The 15,975-nt window shown below is 35.9% G+C and overlaps 1 protein-coding gene across 1 annotated transcript; it reads right to left on the bottom strand.

The window, feature by feature from the left end:
- Window positions 1–520: 520 nt before the first annotated feature.
- Window positions 521–15,246, bottom strand: LOC121733180. The gene is made up of 4 exons (XM_042123351.1): window positions 15,187–15,246; window positions 9,098–9,346; window positions 2,238–2,384; window positions 521–803 (listed from the first exon to the last, which is right to left on the bottom strand). The coding sequence occupies exons 2-4, from the start codon at window positions 9,332–9,334 to the stop codon at window positions 723–725; spliced, it is 465 nt and encodes a 154-aa protein (XP_041979285.1). The 5' UTR covers window positions 9,335–9,346; window positions 15,187–15,246; the 3' UTR covers window positions 521–722.
- Between the last annotated feature and the right edge of the window lie 729 nt (window positions 15,247–15,975).

Here is a 15,975-nt window from a genome sequence, read left to right as displayed (position 1 = left end):
AACTTTTGGTAAGCTTCTCTTATCAGCTTTCACATAATGAGAACTTGCATTTGACAAACCAGCCATTATAAATAAGAAAGGAAATTTAAAACATACTGCAGAGGTCAATAATAATTAGCCGCCGATGATGACGTCAGAGCGAAACTTTAAAAATTTATTGAGAAAAAACTAGCCAATGAATTTAAAAATTATTTAATTTATATTCTTAAAATACCCTATTTTAACGAAAAAATATATAAAAAGTACATGTGATTTTTTTTTGACAATGCCCATTAAAGTTTTCACATAAACTCCGTTTTCTGACAAACATTTCATCAAATTAAGTTAAGTAACCATTACCTCTAGTATTAGTGTCCAAGTGCGATTGCTAGCCTTTCAGCTATATTTCAGCTATTGTAGCCCTTACTCTGACGTTATTATAAGTCAGTCATTTCAATGGAGAAACTAATACATGTGGCACTCGAGGACTGCCGCGGTAAAACTATTTGCATTATTATATTTCGCATTTTTTATCTACTTATATGCAATTATAATTCGCATACGTCTAGTGTAAGCAATAGACAATTCACGGCAACGCCGTGCCGCTGCGCCGGTCGGAGTGGGGGTGTTAGGTTTTTTCATTACGGAATATCTTGATTCGGTCGCCGCGATAAAAGCTATGCAACAATAGCTTAAAAACGTCGATTGCCGAGTTTCAGTAACATGTTTTTGCTGATTGTAGCTTAGAAGCATGTGATGGCGTTGAAGTAACATCGCAGCACGCGGCCCCGCGACATGCCCTGGCCTCTACGCTGAAGTCCGGTCTGGAAAATAAAGAGAATTGGTAAGAAATTACATCTTGGACTTATTTATCAGCATCTACCACGGGGTCATAATGTTAAAGAGTATAGACTCTATAACAATATAATAAAAAAACTTAACGATAACTCTATAATATAGAGTTATCGTCTTATATATAAAATTCTCGTGTCACAATGTTAGTCACCGTAAAGCTCCGAAACGGCTTTACTGATTTAAAAAAAAATTATATGCATATTCAGTTGGTCTGAGAATCGGCTACTGGGTACTTTTTATATTGATAAGTACATTTGTTGAATAAATAATAGTAAATTATTACAACTCGAGACTGACGGCGGCCATTGTTTGTGCGACGGGATAGCGATGGACGTTGCCATGGTGACATACTTATTTAGTCACTTCCATAAAATAATACGGGAAAAATACTTTATAATATGGCAAAGAAACGTTTGCCGGGACAGCTAGTTATTTTATAAACATAATATGCCATGTACTTGCTATGTAAATATGTTGGAGCTCTATCTACTGAGATAAAAAGCACTTAGCTATTAAAAAACCTATTTATTAAGGTTTTTTAATAGCGAAGTTCTTTATGCATCCCCGGTGGATTGAAGACGTTAGCATAGATTAGATAATATGCCGTATGTAATGCCAAACCATACCATATAGACTATAGTATACATATTACAGAACCGAGTATTATATTATATGGCATGGCTTGACTTGAAGATGGTATCAGGCAGCGTTGCCGAATTTTTTTTGTGCCAAGTCGGGACTTTGGAACATTTTGAGTGAAAAAGCGGGATTCTTCAGTGAAAAGCGGGACAAAGTAAAAAAGGTATAAAATCAAAAGTTTTTTTTAAGTTTTCACCTTTTAATTTGCGTTAAAATAACGTTTACGTGACATTAATGGACAGCTAAAGTAGCCAAAGAAAATCCACCCCTCTACCTCCCACACTCTTATCTTCATTACGTACCTTTCTTTCTCAACAGTCAGCACGCTGCTCGTACGTTCGGGCTTTTCCCGGAAAGGGGGACTGAGCCTGTCCCGCGCGGGACATTTAATTTTGATGGAAAAATCGGGACGTCCCGCCAAAATCGGGACGTCCCGCCAAAATCGGGACGTCTGGCAACGCTGGTATCAGGCCATCTTGCGTGTGTCCAGATACAAAATTATAAATCTACACTAAAATAATAAAGAAGTAAAGCTTGTTTTTTTGTTTGTATAGGCGGTTATCTCTGAAACTACTGGTCCGATTGCAAAAAAATTAACATCGAAATTAAGCTGGTGTGTTCCTGAGTGAGATAGTAGGTATATATTGCACGTATAATTTTTTTTACTGAAATTGTCGTTCTCAGAATTCCACGCGGGCGACGCCGCTGGCAAAAGATAGTATTTAAATATAGAGCAACATTTCAATATATCACAAAGTATTTACCATTTCGTTAGTATCGAGGTACCGCAGCGGCGCGGCGCGGGGGCCGTCGTCGACGTCTTTGGGCGGGTCGTGCAGCGCCTTCTGCAGCGCCACCAGCAGCCTGTCCAGCACGAGCGCCGCGCGCCGCGGCCGGGGGAATATAACGTCCTGGAAATTAACAAATACAGGTTTCAATGAGGGTTTTTGATATTCTATTTGCCACCAGGTGCCGCTATGTAGCCTTAGGGTCTATTGTGTCAAACTGCTGTCATATATTAGATATGCTGTATTAGATTACGTTTATGATTGTATTTTCTTTATAGTTTATTAAATAAAATAGGATAAATAAATAAATATCACGATATAGCTGTCATGTGTCACGATAATATGCCTATTTGCTACAATCTTTTATTATTCGTAGGCTACAATAATAAAAATTAAGGAAACGTAACTCCCATACTTCAACCGTTTAGAATTTGGCCTCAAAGCTTGAATCATTTCATTTGAAACAGACATTTTGTGGTCACAACCGGTAGTAACCGGTAAAAGAGAATTCATTAACTTGTTTGAACAAACAGTGCTATATAGCTGGGACAAGCCTACTTTAATCAACTGTACCCAATGTAGAATGGTATTATAATTTTTGATTGTAACCGCAATTTTCAATGGACAATGATTTAAAAAAGAAATATAACCAAGTTATTTAACCACACTAATCTGACCAGTACTTCTCATGTAAGTATCCTATGAAGATAAAAAAGGTCTCATTTGATAGCTAAACTTGTGGACTACGCTTACACAGGCAACATGTTATAAATTTTGTGGAATCAAACCTAACCAAAGTGTGCATATATCATGCAAGCTGTGAAATTTTCGTCTAGATCTAAATTTAGATTAAATACGCTTCGGAAATCTCAGCTCTAAGGAAAGGTTAGGTTTAAGGTAAGAAGCAAATAAAAATACGGATCTATAATTAGCAGTCTACGTTGCATATTCATGACAAATTAGTGCTGTGGCAAAAGAAACAGCATCCACAACGAGCTAAGCTCTTACTTATTTACGTAACTAATAAACTTGCAACTGTTATGAATAAAAGTACTAAAAATAGAATATAAGGAACTGCCTTTAGTACTAATTTAGCTCCTTACTGCTTACACCATTTTGGTATTCATAAGACGCATCGATCATCATATTCAGAGATCAGCCAGATCAGTATCCTAATAAGGCGGGATTCAAATCTACCACCTCCGGAGTCGAGAGAAAAGCTCTGATACCTGAGCCAAAATATTTTCGTTTTCGCTTCGTTATAGAATTGCCGATGAAAACGTATGGAATTGATATAAGCGTTCGTTAATATGACGTTGACGTTCGACTCGTCTTATGTCAATTCCATACATTTTGATCGGCGATTCTATAACGAACCAAAAACGAAAAAGTTTCGGCTAAATGGCCAGATCTACTCGATTACTGCAGTTATTAATTATGAGCAACAATGACGATCGTTGGCGTAGCTCAACCATTCTCAAACTCATTCATCCCCAAACAGCCTAAACCACCTTCCTGGATTAAGCCAGAACTGATGCATGTTTTTAATTTAAATTAATTTAAAAATAACCACGCCCACTTTTTTGAGAAATCAAACGAAACCAAATCAAGTACAAAATGCCTAAGGCAATAACTGTAATCTTGTGGCATATTATTTATAACGTTTCCCTGACGAGGAATCGAGCAAAACCAATTCACGAAAGCATCTTTGAAAAGCCCCTAATTTTGCAATAAAAAGATTTGTACAACTCTGTTAGCCTTTAAAGGAAAGAGTAGGCGAAACGTTAATATGCTCAGAGGTTATTGGATTCGTTATTCCCGACTGGGAAAACCTTTCGGGGTCCTTGGGAGGTCCGTAACAATGTCAACACATGAAGGTTGTATGACGAATTAGTTATTATATTTGGGTCGCTACTTCCTACTATGCTCTAATCAAAAAATAAGGCTCACAAGTTAGTACAAAGTTTTGTGCTTCTTGTTTGGACTTTTGTCGTCAGTCGTCGCGACCGCGTCGCCTGTTACATTGTCAAAACTCAACGCAATACCGCATACATGTGTCGCAGTCGACTGGTTAAAATAGCCGTTCAATCAACTAGCCCTTTGACTGAACAACGCCATTCAATCACACGGCTATACGTCGTTTAGCCGACTTGTTGACTGCAACGTTCCACACTACAGCTAGACGACGCTTAGCTAACTGCTTAAACGGCAAATTAACTAAGGTGACCATCAGTTTACTGTTCTTATTATACAAACGTAGTGATAACAAGCAGAATAAATTGTATTCTAACTGATTTTGAAATTGCAATAAATACCTAGGTGACGCATTTCATAATCCCGTAATTTCTCCTCGAATATTTGTTTAAATTTTGATTCACATGTGCCCCCATGATTTCGGTCTCTTTAATAACACTTGCAACGCATATTTACGAAAAATTCAAATATTTGTTGATAGAACTACTAGTCTACTATACCTGTTACTCATGTTAGAACCTTTTAAAGAGGTGTTCCCCAGTTTTAGCTCCCCACAGCTAAGCTCGTGGACTTAATTACACCACCCTCGGCCGCTAAAGCACACAGCATTACCATACACCTGTTTCTGCTCCAAATGATTTCTGGTATGGAATAGAGAATACACCCAGTAATTTGAATGAGATAATTTAATTGTCTGTACACAAGGGAAATTGAAAATGGAAGAAAAAGACGGCCTCGATATAATTTACGATGTACAAGTTATCCAAATGTCACGTTATAACTTATAAGTAGGTTAATTCGTAAACGAAAATTAAATACTTTTTAATGCAACGCCGAAATATTGCAACGCTAAGCAACTACATAAATATTTCACTAGATAGCATTTTGTAGTTTGATACAAAACGGACTGATTCGAACAAGGAACTGAGCTGGATTCAGTTGCATTAAAAATGGGTTAAAGACTTTTTGGGCCTTATAATATTAAAAACCTTAGAAAACCCAGGGGGTACCTATGTGGGACTAAACTGACAAACTATAAAACTATATGCAGCCAGGCCTCACAATCCTTTATCACGGGTAACCAAAGAGAATATAATCACTACGTTTTACGGCTAACCTCACTTGACAATTTAACGTAGGCGTTTTATCACGCCGGTTTTGTGTCAAAAGTTGTAAACTTGATAAAAAACTTTTAAAGGTCATAACAAAATTTACATGGATTAAGATGTTTCAAATTAATTAAATTCCAGAAAGATTGCCGAATTGGATGATGGAAATTTTATGGTTATGCCTCAATCTTATAATTGAAAAGTTAGTGCTGGTATAAAATTTATTTACTAATCCATCTAAAATGATCTTTTCAAATAAATTGTTTTGTTCTTGTTGTTTCCTTACTTGTTTATTTGTATTATTATTGTTGTTAAAAGTTTTGAAATCTGCGATTGTATTGAGTACCTACGTTTATTTTTCTGAAAAACGCGTTTGCATATCATTGTTGGTTATACAGTACATTGTACAACATAAATTCACAGATGTTAATAAATGGGCCGCTGAGCTGATATAAAACATGTGGAGGCAAATAGCTTAAAATAACTTTTCAGGTATTTCGGGGTCATTTTTGAATTGACGGAAATGCTGTGACTTGTATAAAGAATTTTGTGTTAAGCGTCCGCAGTCAAATAGCATTTTCGAGAACTGCCCCGGGGCAGGGCAGGTGGGGCAGGCCGAATGAATTTCTAAATAGCCGAAGTTTAAGTTACTACATAAGCTATGTAATAAGGAATATTTACTATTTGTGTCTAAACACACTAGGCCGAAGTTACGCGGCGTAAATTCTGCATGATTACGTCCGCAATATCAAACGCATACAAAATACGAACGGTGTGATAGGTTCAGCTAAATAATAAATACAGCTTGAACAGGATAGTAATTATAATTATTAAACTTTAAACAAATAGAATATTATGTAGGAAGCAAAATAATACCGCCGCGCCGCGTCGAGTATTCATGCCGCGTTCGTCACAAACGGAACGCGACGGAATAGTGTGTCATCGTTAATTTAAAATACATTGCGGGCGTAATCATGCGGAATTTACGCCGCGTAAGGTCGGCCTAGTGTGTTTAGACACTTAAGTCTAAGTGCTTCGTGGATCTCCGGTTTTGTTAAGCTATTTCCGTATCCATTACCTGCTCATACCCCGGGGCAGTTCTAGATGCCGAAAACGCTAATAGTCATTTATTTTTTAATAATGACTAAACGTCAATTTAATGAAGAGTTTGACAGATAATGTATCAGGCATTATAGTATGTCAAAATCTTCATTTAATTACAGTTAAGTAATTAATATATATCTCTAAGTGCGGCTGAAAGACTTGAGTTCTGACGTTTAATTTAAATTGCAGTAAACGGATGAATAATATTATTATATTCCACTCGGGCTAACTAGTCGCTAGCGGTCATTGACTCCCTGTCAATAACTTGTCATTTTCCATATAAAACCACAATTGATAACATCTGACACTTCATTGTCAATCGCGGTTTATATGGAAAATGACAAGTTTTTGACAGGGAGTCAATGACTGCTAGCGACAAGTTAGCCCGACTGGAGTATAAACATGAAGTAGAAATTAATATCTAAAGAGGTTGCTATTGTTTGGTTTATTTTAAATAAACATTATAATCATCCATGTTACCACGAAATAATTATTTCTCCTACATTACGGCCGTAAGTACAAATGAAAGTTAATAATTAACGTTGAAAATTGCAAATCAAAATTTAATTGAGACGGGAGAATTTCTTGGTAAATTGAATTAGGGTGGTGTATCGGAATTTCATAAGACGATACATAATATGCCACGCGGTACTACCTAACACAACATTTTTAAACGACGGGAGAGACGAAAAGAAGGGTATTGTATTTAGCACAATATTATGTATAATGCGGGTAAATGAGTCAAATCGTATCCTCTTAATTCTTAACTACTGATCGATTCGATTTCAATAAGTATAAAAAAGACGGGTTGCACTCCGGAAGTGCCGGCAGAAGTGAAAACTTGATTATTAACGTTGTGCATTATTTTTTTAACCCATTTTTTATGAAAATCGATTTTTTAAAAATCTTTTTTTTTTTAATATATCGAAACCCTTACAATCGATTCAATTTTTAACCCATTTATTATGAAAATCTATTTTAAAAAAATCGATTTTTTTTTAATAGAAACCCTTACAATCGATTAAAAAATATCGACAATCGAAAAAAAAACAATCGATTGTTCGATTAATCAATTTCGATGTTACAACACTACTCTCCAACCGTCTTACGGTTTTTCGATCAGCACGAGAATCTGACGCGAGTTTCACAGTTTTTACCCATCCCACAAAAGTGCTCAACGCCGCTAAAGAAGTTTTCACTTCAAAAGTTTCGTAATAATGCCAAAAATGCTATGGCTATATTATCTAATGTTTGGGTTTAATCTTTTATAAAATCAAAGTTAATGTAATTTAATCACATTCAGTTATATTTAAATAAACATTAGTAGAAATACAAAAAACATGACGTCATGATACAGTTCCAAAATCGAAGAATTCTTATTTCTTCAAAAAAAAAAAAGAAGGTTAACTTGTAACTAATCTAATAAAGCCAATCAAATTAAACATTTCTATCGAACCCAAAATACTACTTCCCCTTTCCACGTAACTAATCATTGTATTTGTAAAAGAAAAGATTTATCAGGAATTTTTAAACGAAATAGAAATATAATTAATCTACAAATAAAATCTCATCATAGAAATTTGGAGCAATTAAGGATTGTTAATGATTTGGTGAAGGCGTGAAATTTTAATGAATTGCTGGTTTTACAGTGGGCGAGCTTGCTTCAACACGAACAAGTCGGCTCGACCGCATGGAAACAAATATCAAAAAGCAGCGTACAACAACGTCAGTTTTTGCTAAGTACCAAATCAAATCAAATCAAATCAAAATTGTTTTATTTCTGAATAAATTTAAAATAAATGTTTTCAGAGTGTCCTACATGATGCCTACCACCGGTTCGGGAACTAACCCGGCGAAAAGAACCGGCGTAAGAAACTCGCACGGGGCCCACTTTTTTACCAAAAAAAGTGAGAAAAAAATTAATCTTTTAAAATAAAATTTTAAAATAATACCATAATTATTCAAAGAGTCAAATTAAAATCAATTATAATATTAAATGTTTGAATATTTGTTTGACATTTTGTGGCTAATCTCTTGGCTTGGACCAGAAATTGCTAGGATTTTTCAAACTGGGGAAGCACATGTTCTTCTGGCAATTATTATCATGGGAAATATCTTCCTATATGTTGCCTAAATGCATTTTACTACCCACACATTAAGGCCTAAAACTAATAAAGAAAATATATTAGTCATATAGCGCGGTAAATTCTAAGTTATGGCTCTTGTCAGCAGTTATTGTATATTAAGCCGCGTTTATATTTTTGTAATAATCGTGTAACCTTTTCATTTTATATTGTCTTTAATTGTAAGATCTTTGCGATGCTCTTCCTTCACAATATTATGCTTAAAACAATATTTTTAAACCAAACATAACATTTTAATTTTATAGTAAATTCATTTCTGAAACTCTATTTAGTGCTACTATTTATTTCTTAGGTTAAGAACTCTTAAGAAACATTATGTTAGTAGAATTAAAGTTTATATTTTGTCGATTTATTATGTCACGAAATGTGATATCAAATATCTAAATCGTACCTATTAAAATTATGAGTAAAAATAGCCCTAAATAAAAATAAAAAGTCGAAAAATGTATCAGACCAACCAACACATCGAGATTAACAAAAACAATAACAGAAAGAACTTTCTTACCTCTCGTGTGCTCTTCTCATCCATGTCAATGACAAAGTCTTCGTTAGTTACGTCGTATAATGGCACATTGTCTTGTAGCGCGGCAGCATACTGTGGGGGAGCGGCAGCATACTGCGGGGCAGCATACTGTTGGGCTGCGGCATATTGTGTGGCAGCGGCGGCATACTGTGGTACAGCGGCGGCGGTAACCATGGCAACGGTAGCGGTGAACAGGACGAATACTGGTGTGGAGATCATCTTTGTATCACACTGGAAAATGCAGATTAAGGGCCTTATCACACTGACGATAAGCGAGCGATTTAAAAGCGACGCGACAGCGCAGCGCACACGCCGCAATGACGCCGCGGTTGCGCGGCGTGTAAATCTTTTCAAATCGCTCGCTAATCTCCAGTGTGATAAGGCACTTAGAGTCATGTTTCTATTGGAGTATGATGCATTTTTAGTCGCCGATTCAAAATTGAACTGTTATCATACAGAAGTGCATGAAAGTATAAAAAATCTTCTCTACTAATATTAAGGCAAAAGTTTGCATGTCTTTTTGATGAATGAAAACTATGTGCTGAAGATTTTTGATGTCTAGCACAAGAGTTGGTAGATAGAGAGACGTACCGCGCCTCCTTGACCTCTTGTAATTAAATTTTACGCCACCAGAAATATTACATGCCTAATGTGATTCGCATATAATACTCGTATATCATAGTCACGCGGTTATTCTCAACACTTTGAGAATGAATGTCTCCCATATTGGGTTAAGTTATTGATTTAGCAACAAGGCCCCATTATTTGATATCTAGTATCATCTACAAATGTAACATGTAACAAAATACAACAGTGAACGCGATATGGTAGAATAACGAGACACTAAGGCGGGGCTCACAGTCACGGCTGACGGCTGACATAGTGGAGTGAGTACAGAATACCGATACAACGTGCTAAAAATATTGTGTTGCGGCTGAAAATTCATTAAATAGATTTTTATGAAATAAGGGGGCAAACGAGCAAACGGGTCACCTGATGGAAAGCAACTTCCGTCGCCCATGGACACTCGCAGCGTCAGAAGAGCTGCAAGTGCGTTGCCGGCCTTTTAAGAGGGAATAGGATAATAGGGGAGGGTAGGGAAGGGAATAGGGTAGGAGATTGGGCCTCCGGTAAACTCACTCACTCGGCGAAAGCAAAGAAGTCCGGCGTGAAACAGTGCAAGCGCCGTTTCACGCCGGACTTCTGTGAGAACGTGGTCTTTCTCCGATCGAGCCGGCCCATTCGTGCCGAAGCATGGATCTCCCACGTAATATGACAATTACAATTTAGTATGTAAATATTGTAATCGTTCATATTTTTTGTATGTGAATATTTTGCAGTGAATCTTTGTACAGACACCTAGGTACTTACTACCCTAAGCAGAATAGTAACTCAAATATGGTAAATATTCTCGTATGGGAAATAATCTCGGTATTACGTTTGTATGAGAATTTCGATGCCACCCGGACCGGACTCTACATACGAGCAATTAAGAATGTTAAGAGGCGCATATTCCTTGTCCATGATTGGCGTTCCTTGCGCGTTGGGCATGCCACATATTGTGTGCTTGCCCATTTTAGTGGTGGTAATCTGTTTGTTGCTAATGGCCCGACGTGGACCTTAGTAATGATGACGATGACGATAATGATGATGATTAATAAACGTTCGTTTAAATTTTAAAGAGATTATCGCGAACTATTATGGTTTTACAAATAATATACGTCCCGTCAATTCCTATTAGTTTATGGGATTATGATAGAAAATTATGTGTATCGATTTTACTAAGATGCAAAATAATATCTTAACATAATAAAAGAAAATAAACATTCCGCAAAATTCACTATATTAATGTAATGTCTCGTAGCCGTGTGCTACGCCGTAGACAGCGTCTACGCGGCCGCTACGCGTGATCATAATCGACCAATATTTTTTTTTTTTTTTAAAACATACTCAAAAGACTTTAACAAAAATTTTAACCCATCAATCCCCAAACGGCACCCGGCTGTCGCATATCAATTGAAAATCTATTGTGTCTGCGATTCCCACGATCAATATCACATAGACAATAAATTTATTTTTGGTTAGTATTTATAAGTAGTCAAAATATATCTTAGCGTCATCTAATTCGGTGACGCATAGGGGACGAACAAACTTTGCCGAAGCACAATGATAGTATTGTTATAAAGTTGCGCGGCTCCAGTGGGGGGTGTTGTTCTAACACAAAGGACTAATTTAAGCGTTTGCTTAAGCTGTACAAAATCTTCGCTTTCATTAAAACTATAATGACTTTGGCAATAATACTATGAAGACTCGATGCATCACATGTACTGAGATAACACGTGACAGGTTACTATTAATAATAATAATAACAATAATAATATCTATGGATGCTTCACACCACGTTAGTCTGGCACGTAACATAAGCGTAACACAAGTCCTTCAGGTAGGTGGTACCTGAAGGACTTGTGTTATGGGTACCAGACAACGGAAATATTATATTTCATACTTTTATATTTATAGTATAGTTAATATATATTTAAGATTTTTATTATATGATACACATTTTTAATACACATCCGTGACCCAGGAACTTTGAAAACTCTTTGTTCCGTCGACGGGATTCGAACCCGTGACCCCCGGCTTGAGTTACCAACAGCCCACCAACTGAGCCACAGAGGTCGTCAAAGTACTTCACACCTGATGATGATATTTTGTTTCGAAACCGGTCGTGTAATTTGTTAAAAGTTGTAATAATATCTTAATATAGTGGAAAAAGTGCACGAAAAATTGTGTTTTATTAGTGTTCAAAGTACAATATAACTATAATTGGTCAGTTCTTACCGAGATGATACATCCATATCCATATTAAGGGCCTGTTTCACCACTTCCTGATAAAGTGCCGAATAGGCTATCCACGACTTATTTAAAAGATTATCCATACTTTATCTGTCAAGCTAAGTTGTGGATACACATGGCATTTATCAGGAAGTGGTGAAACAGGCCCTAAATATTATAAATGTGAAAGTGTGTCTATCTGTTTGTCTGTTACTTCTCTTCACGCCCAAACTGCTGAACCGATTGTCCTGATATTTGGTTTGGATATACTTTGAATACAAAGTATTAGGATAATTTTTATCCCGTAAAAATGTACGGTTCTCGTGCGATCAACGATTTTGGCGCAACGGAGTTGCGGGCGTCTCCTAGTTTCCTAAATAATAAAATATGCAACTTTCGAGTCGCTTTATACTGCACATCGAGGTCCATGATGTTTACTTTCTATTCTGCTTGCAATAAAACGAGTATTAGTAGTTATTATGTAGAGGTGTATAGCATTTTAAATATAGGTCTATAGTCCGTGCAATCCACGAAGACGCGCCCCATTAATTTTTGGGTCTTTCCCTTTGACCGTGACGCTTTTTCTTAATTGGTCTATTTATTGCAGTGTGCGCGTGCCGCGTGCACTCATTTATGTGTACCGATAACACTCAAACATTGGCGAAAGCTTGAAAACGTAATATACTATATACGATTGGGAGGAATAGTGGGGCGCGTCTTCGTGGATTGCACGGACTATACCAGAAACTGATGGCAAAAAGTGAGAAAAGAAATTGACTATAGCAATATAGCGGGGTAATTGTAATAAAATATTTTGATTATTTTTTTCCTTATAGCGACTGATTCCGTGTGTGAAACATACGTAAATATAAAAATCTATCCAATGATCAAGGTTATTTTTGGAAATCTGCCATCTAAATTTGCCATCAGATCCTGGTAGACCAATAGTTATTCTAAAAGTGCGTCGCGTCACACTATTTCATCAAGCAACAGATATTATGCGATAATAAAATAATATTATAATAGAAATTCTATTTTTTTAACGACTTGACTGATATTATATTATCATTTATAAATAGTATTACGAAGGCAGAATATTAAATGAAGTAATTTAACTTTCTTTTACTGCTAAAACAAGCTAATTTGTAATATTATTATTAAGAATTCATTCTTTAATTATCTCAATAATTGACATAGAAGTGAAACTGAAAATTTTATAGAATTGATATCGTGACCTTTTGTTAAATAGACCAAGAGTTAAATATAATGTTACCTATCTCGTTCCTTATGTTTATGAAAGAAAAGGCTGAATATGTTAACAGGGTTAACTTTAGCTCAAATTGGTACAAGTAGGCCGAAGAGTCTTTCGGAATTTTATCTTTAAATTTTATACCTATATATTATATAGGTAATATAGGTATAAAATATATAGATAAAATTGCGAAAGACTCTTGATTGATGAATGGATTTTCAATTGTGTTAGTAACGCTAAAACTCGAAAACGGCTGAACGGATTGGGCTAATTTTATTCTTAAAATATTCGTAGAAGTCCAGGGAAGGTTTTAAAGTAACACGCAGTTCACCGGGATGTAGATGTAACAAAACTAAGTGATATTACTTCAGGGAGTATATGGGTCCCCTATATAGAGTTCGTTGTAAAAGTAGCAACGCTAAAAGAATTTTTTTTGACATTTGTATAGGCAAGCACCCCGACGTCATGAATTTTCCCATACAAGAAGAAAAGTTACTCTTTCAGCGCTGCTACTTTCAGAGCGAACTCTAAATAGGGATACCCATACACACCCCAAAGTAATATCACTTAGTTTTGTTACACCCTGTATGAAAGGGAGATCCTTGAAGGAAGATCCTGAAGAAAGGAGGCGTCAATGTTTGTAATTAATGTGTTTATGGCACGAAGTCAGCACAAAAGTTATAAAAGATGGTAGTTTGAAAGAGAAACAAAAAGTATTTTCAGTTTCTTTTGTTCCATACCCTTCTTAAATTAGGGTCACTTCCCAGTTTACGTACGTGGGAGAGCCATGCTTCGGCACGAATGGGCCAGCTCGACCGGAGTAATACCACGTTCTCACAGAAAACCGGCGTGAAACAGCGCTTGCGCTGTGTTTCGCCGAGTGAGTGAGTTTACCGGAGGCCCAATCCCCTACCCTATTCCCTTCCCTACCCTTCCCTATTCCCTTCCCTTCCCTACCCTCCCCTATCACCCTATTCCCTCTTAAAAGGCCGGCAACGCACCTGCAACACTTCTGATGCTGCGAGTTTCCATGGGCGACGGAAGTTGCTTATTTCATTTAAAAAAATTACACTGAAATAAAACGAAAGGAGGTACCGTACATAGATGCATTTACGATGACATGCATAACGACGATGAATAAAAAATGTTATGGCTACTATTATAATAAAATATACCAGATGAAGACTAATCTTCATCTGGTGTGATCTGCTCGCACTCGCAATTTTACGAGTTTAATTTCTTTCTTATAACGTATTGTACTTGTGTGGAGTTTCAAAATTTAAAATCTTAAAAATTTCTTAAATTTGTTATTAGACACATAATAATATTATTATGTCAGAATCATAAAGTTAATATACCTAGCGGAATAGAGAAACAAAGGCCTGAGCAAGCGAGATGTCACTATCAGTAACACTGCGTGGTAAAAAGAGACGTGTGATACATGACAGCAGAACACTTTTTTTGACGTCCAGTAGGCACTTATCGGCACGTTGACAATTTAATCTCATAGAATTAATTCATGTTCAATTATGCTCATCTGTGAGTAAAATATGTAAGTGTATACGTACACATATTTTTACACACAGATGTAAACCAATTTCGGTTTCGTTTGGCAGCTCGAGATTGTTGCTCTATTCCGCTAGGTATATTTGTAACTTTATGGTCAGAATATTTCTCTTTTTTTTTCTCTTTACATAATGATTAATGATGTATTGTATGATCAACACATCAAAGAACTTCTAAAAGTTGAAACATATGAAATTGTATTAACCCTAAACATAAATATTTAAATATAATAACTTTTGATACAATCTATATTCTATGTACTTAAATTAATCAACTTTAAAAAATAAAGTACTGAATAATATTTTGATGATTGTTAAAAAGTTGGTCAAGTATTTTTAAGAAAATAAATACCTAAAAGCTAATTCATTTTCAATTATTTTTGTACCTCCTTTTTTAAGTGTATAATAATAATACTCACAAGTTGAGGACGGGAAAGTTATTGCAGTTCACTATATACAACACTGTCCGTCTATCCGTATGCGGCGGTACTGTGCGCGCTGCCCGCCGACGCGGCCTTTATACTCACTACGGTGTACAGCCTTCGTAATATGAGTATAGACTGTTTACTTTTGGATGCAAGTTAGTTATTTCCTGAGTTACTTTTTAACAAAACATTCGCTGTTATGTTACAGCGTAGTGCCTTAATAATGTTCATTAATAATGTACCTATTGATTTAGTCATTTAAACTTTACATGAATAAATTCTAGAAATCATTTTACTACAGAAAGGTTTTTTTATAAAAGGCATAGTCCTCTTTATTGGTTACATAGTAATTGCTTCTTTACAAACTAATTTAAATATATTTAAATGAGTTTGTAAAGAACCAAGTTTTCCTAGCGTAGCAGTTTCGTAGATGTGCTACGGCCTACGTACCTATTTTTTATACACTGTTACTTCCATAGAGATACGAGTATCACCGTGAATTATTGTCAAATAGTTTTTCTATTAATAGTGATAAATTATTAAGTCCAATTTCACTAACGACTGTTATAGTTAATGCTCGAATTAGTATCACGTTACCTCTTTCGTACATGTGAATGAATGAGGAGACATAGCATTTTAACAAGCTGTGAACACTAACAGACGTTGGTGAAATTGGGCCTTAATATAATAAGTTTTATACAAATTATCTAAGACGTTTTAAAATGTTTTTAAAAGATGGATTTTCGGTTTGCCCGAAATGATGTTTTGGAGGAAGTCGCTTTG

Source organism: Aricia agestis, chromosome 13 (assembly GCF_905147365.1).
Source record: "Aricia agestis chromosome 13, ilAriAges1.1, whole genome shotgun sequence".
Classification (NCBI taxonomy): Eukaryota; Metazoa; Arthropoda; class Insecta; order Lepidoptera; family Lycaenidae; genus Aricia; species Aricia agestis.
Note: the sequence above shows the minus strand (reverse complement) of the source record. Positions and strands in the feature narration are given on the sequence as shown.

Bases quoted from the DNA above. Each gene is read 5' to 3' on its own strand.
- LOC121733180 (XM_042123351.1), bottom strand. From the start codon at position 9,334: ATGATCTCCACACCAGTATTCGTCCTGTTCACCGCTACCGTTGCCATG. The intron at 2,385-9,097 runs GTAAGAAAGTTC...GTTAATTTCCAG, and splicing joins ATGAGAAGAGCACACGAGAG to GACGTTATATTCCCCCGGCC. The intron at 804-2,237 runs GTAAATACTTTG...TTTATTTTCCAG, and splicing joins ACCTCGATACTAACGAAATG to ACCGGACTTCAGCGTAGAGG.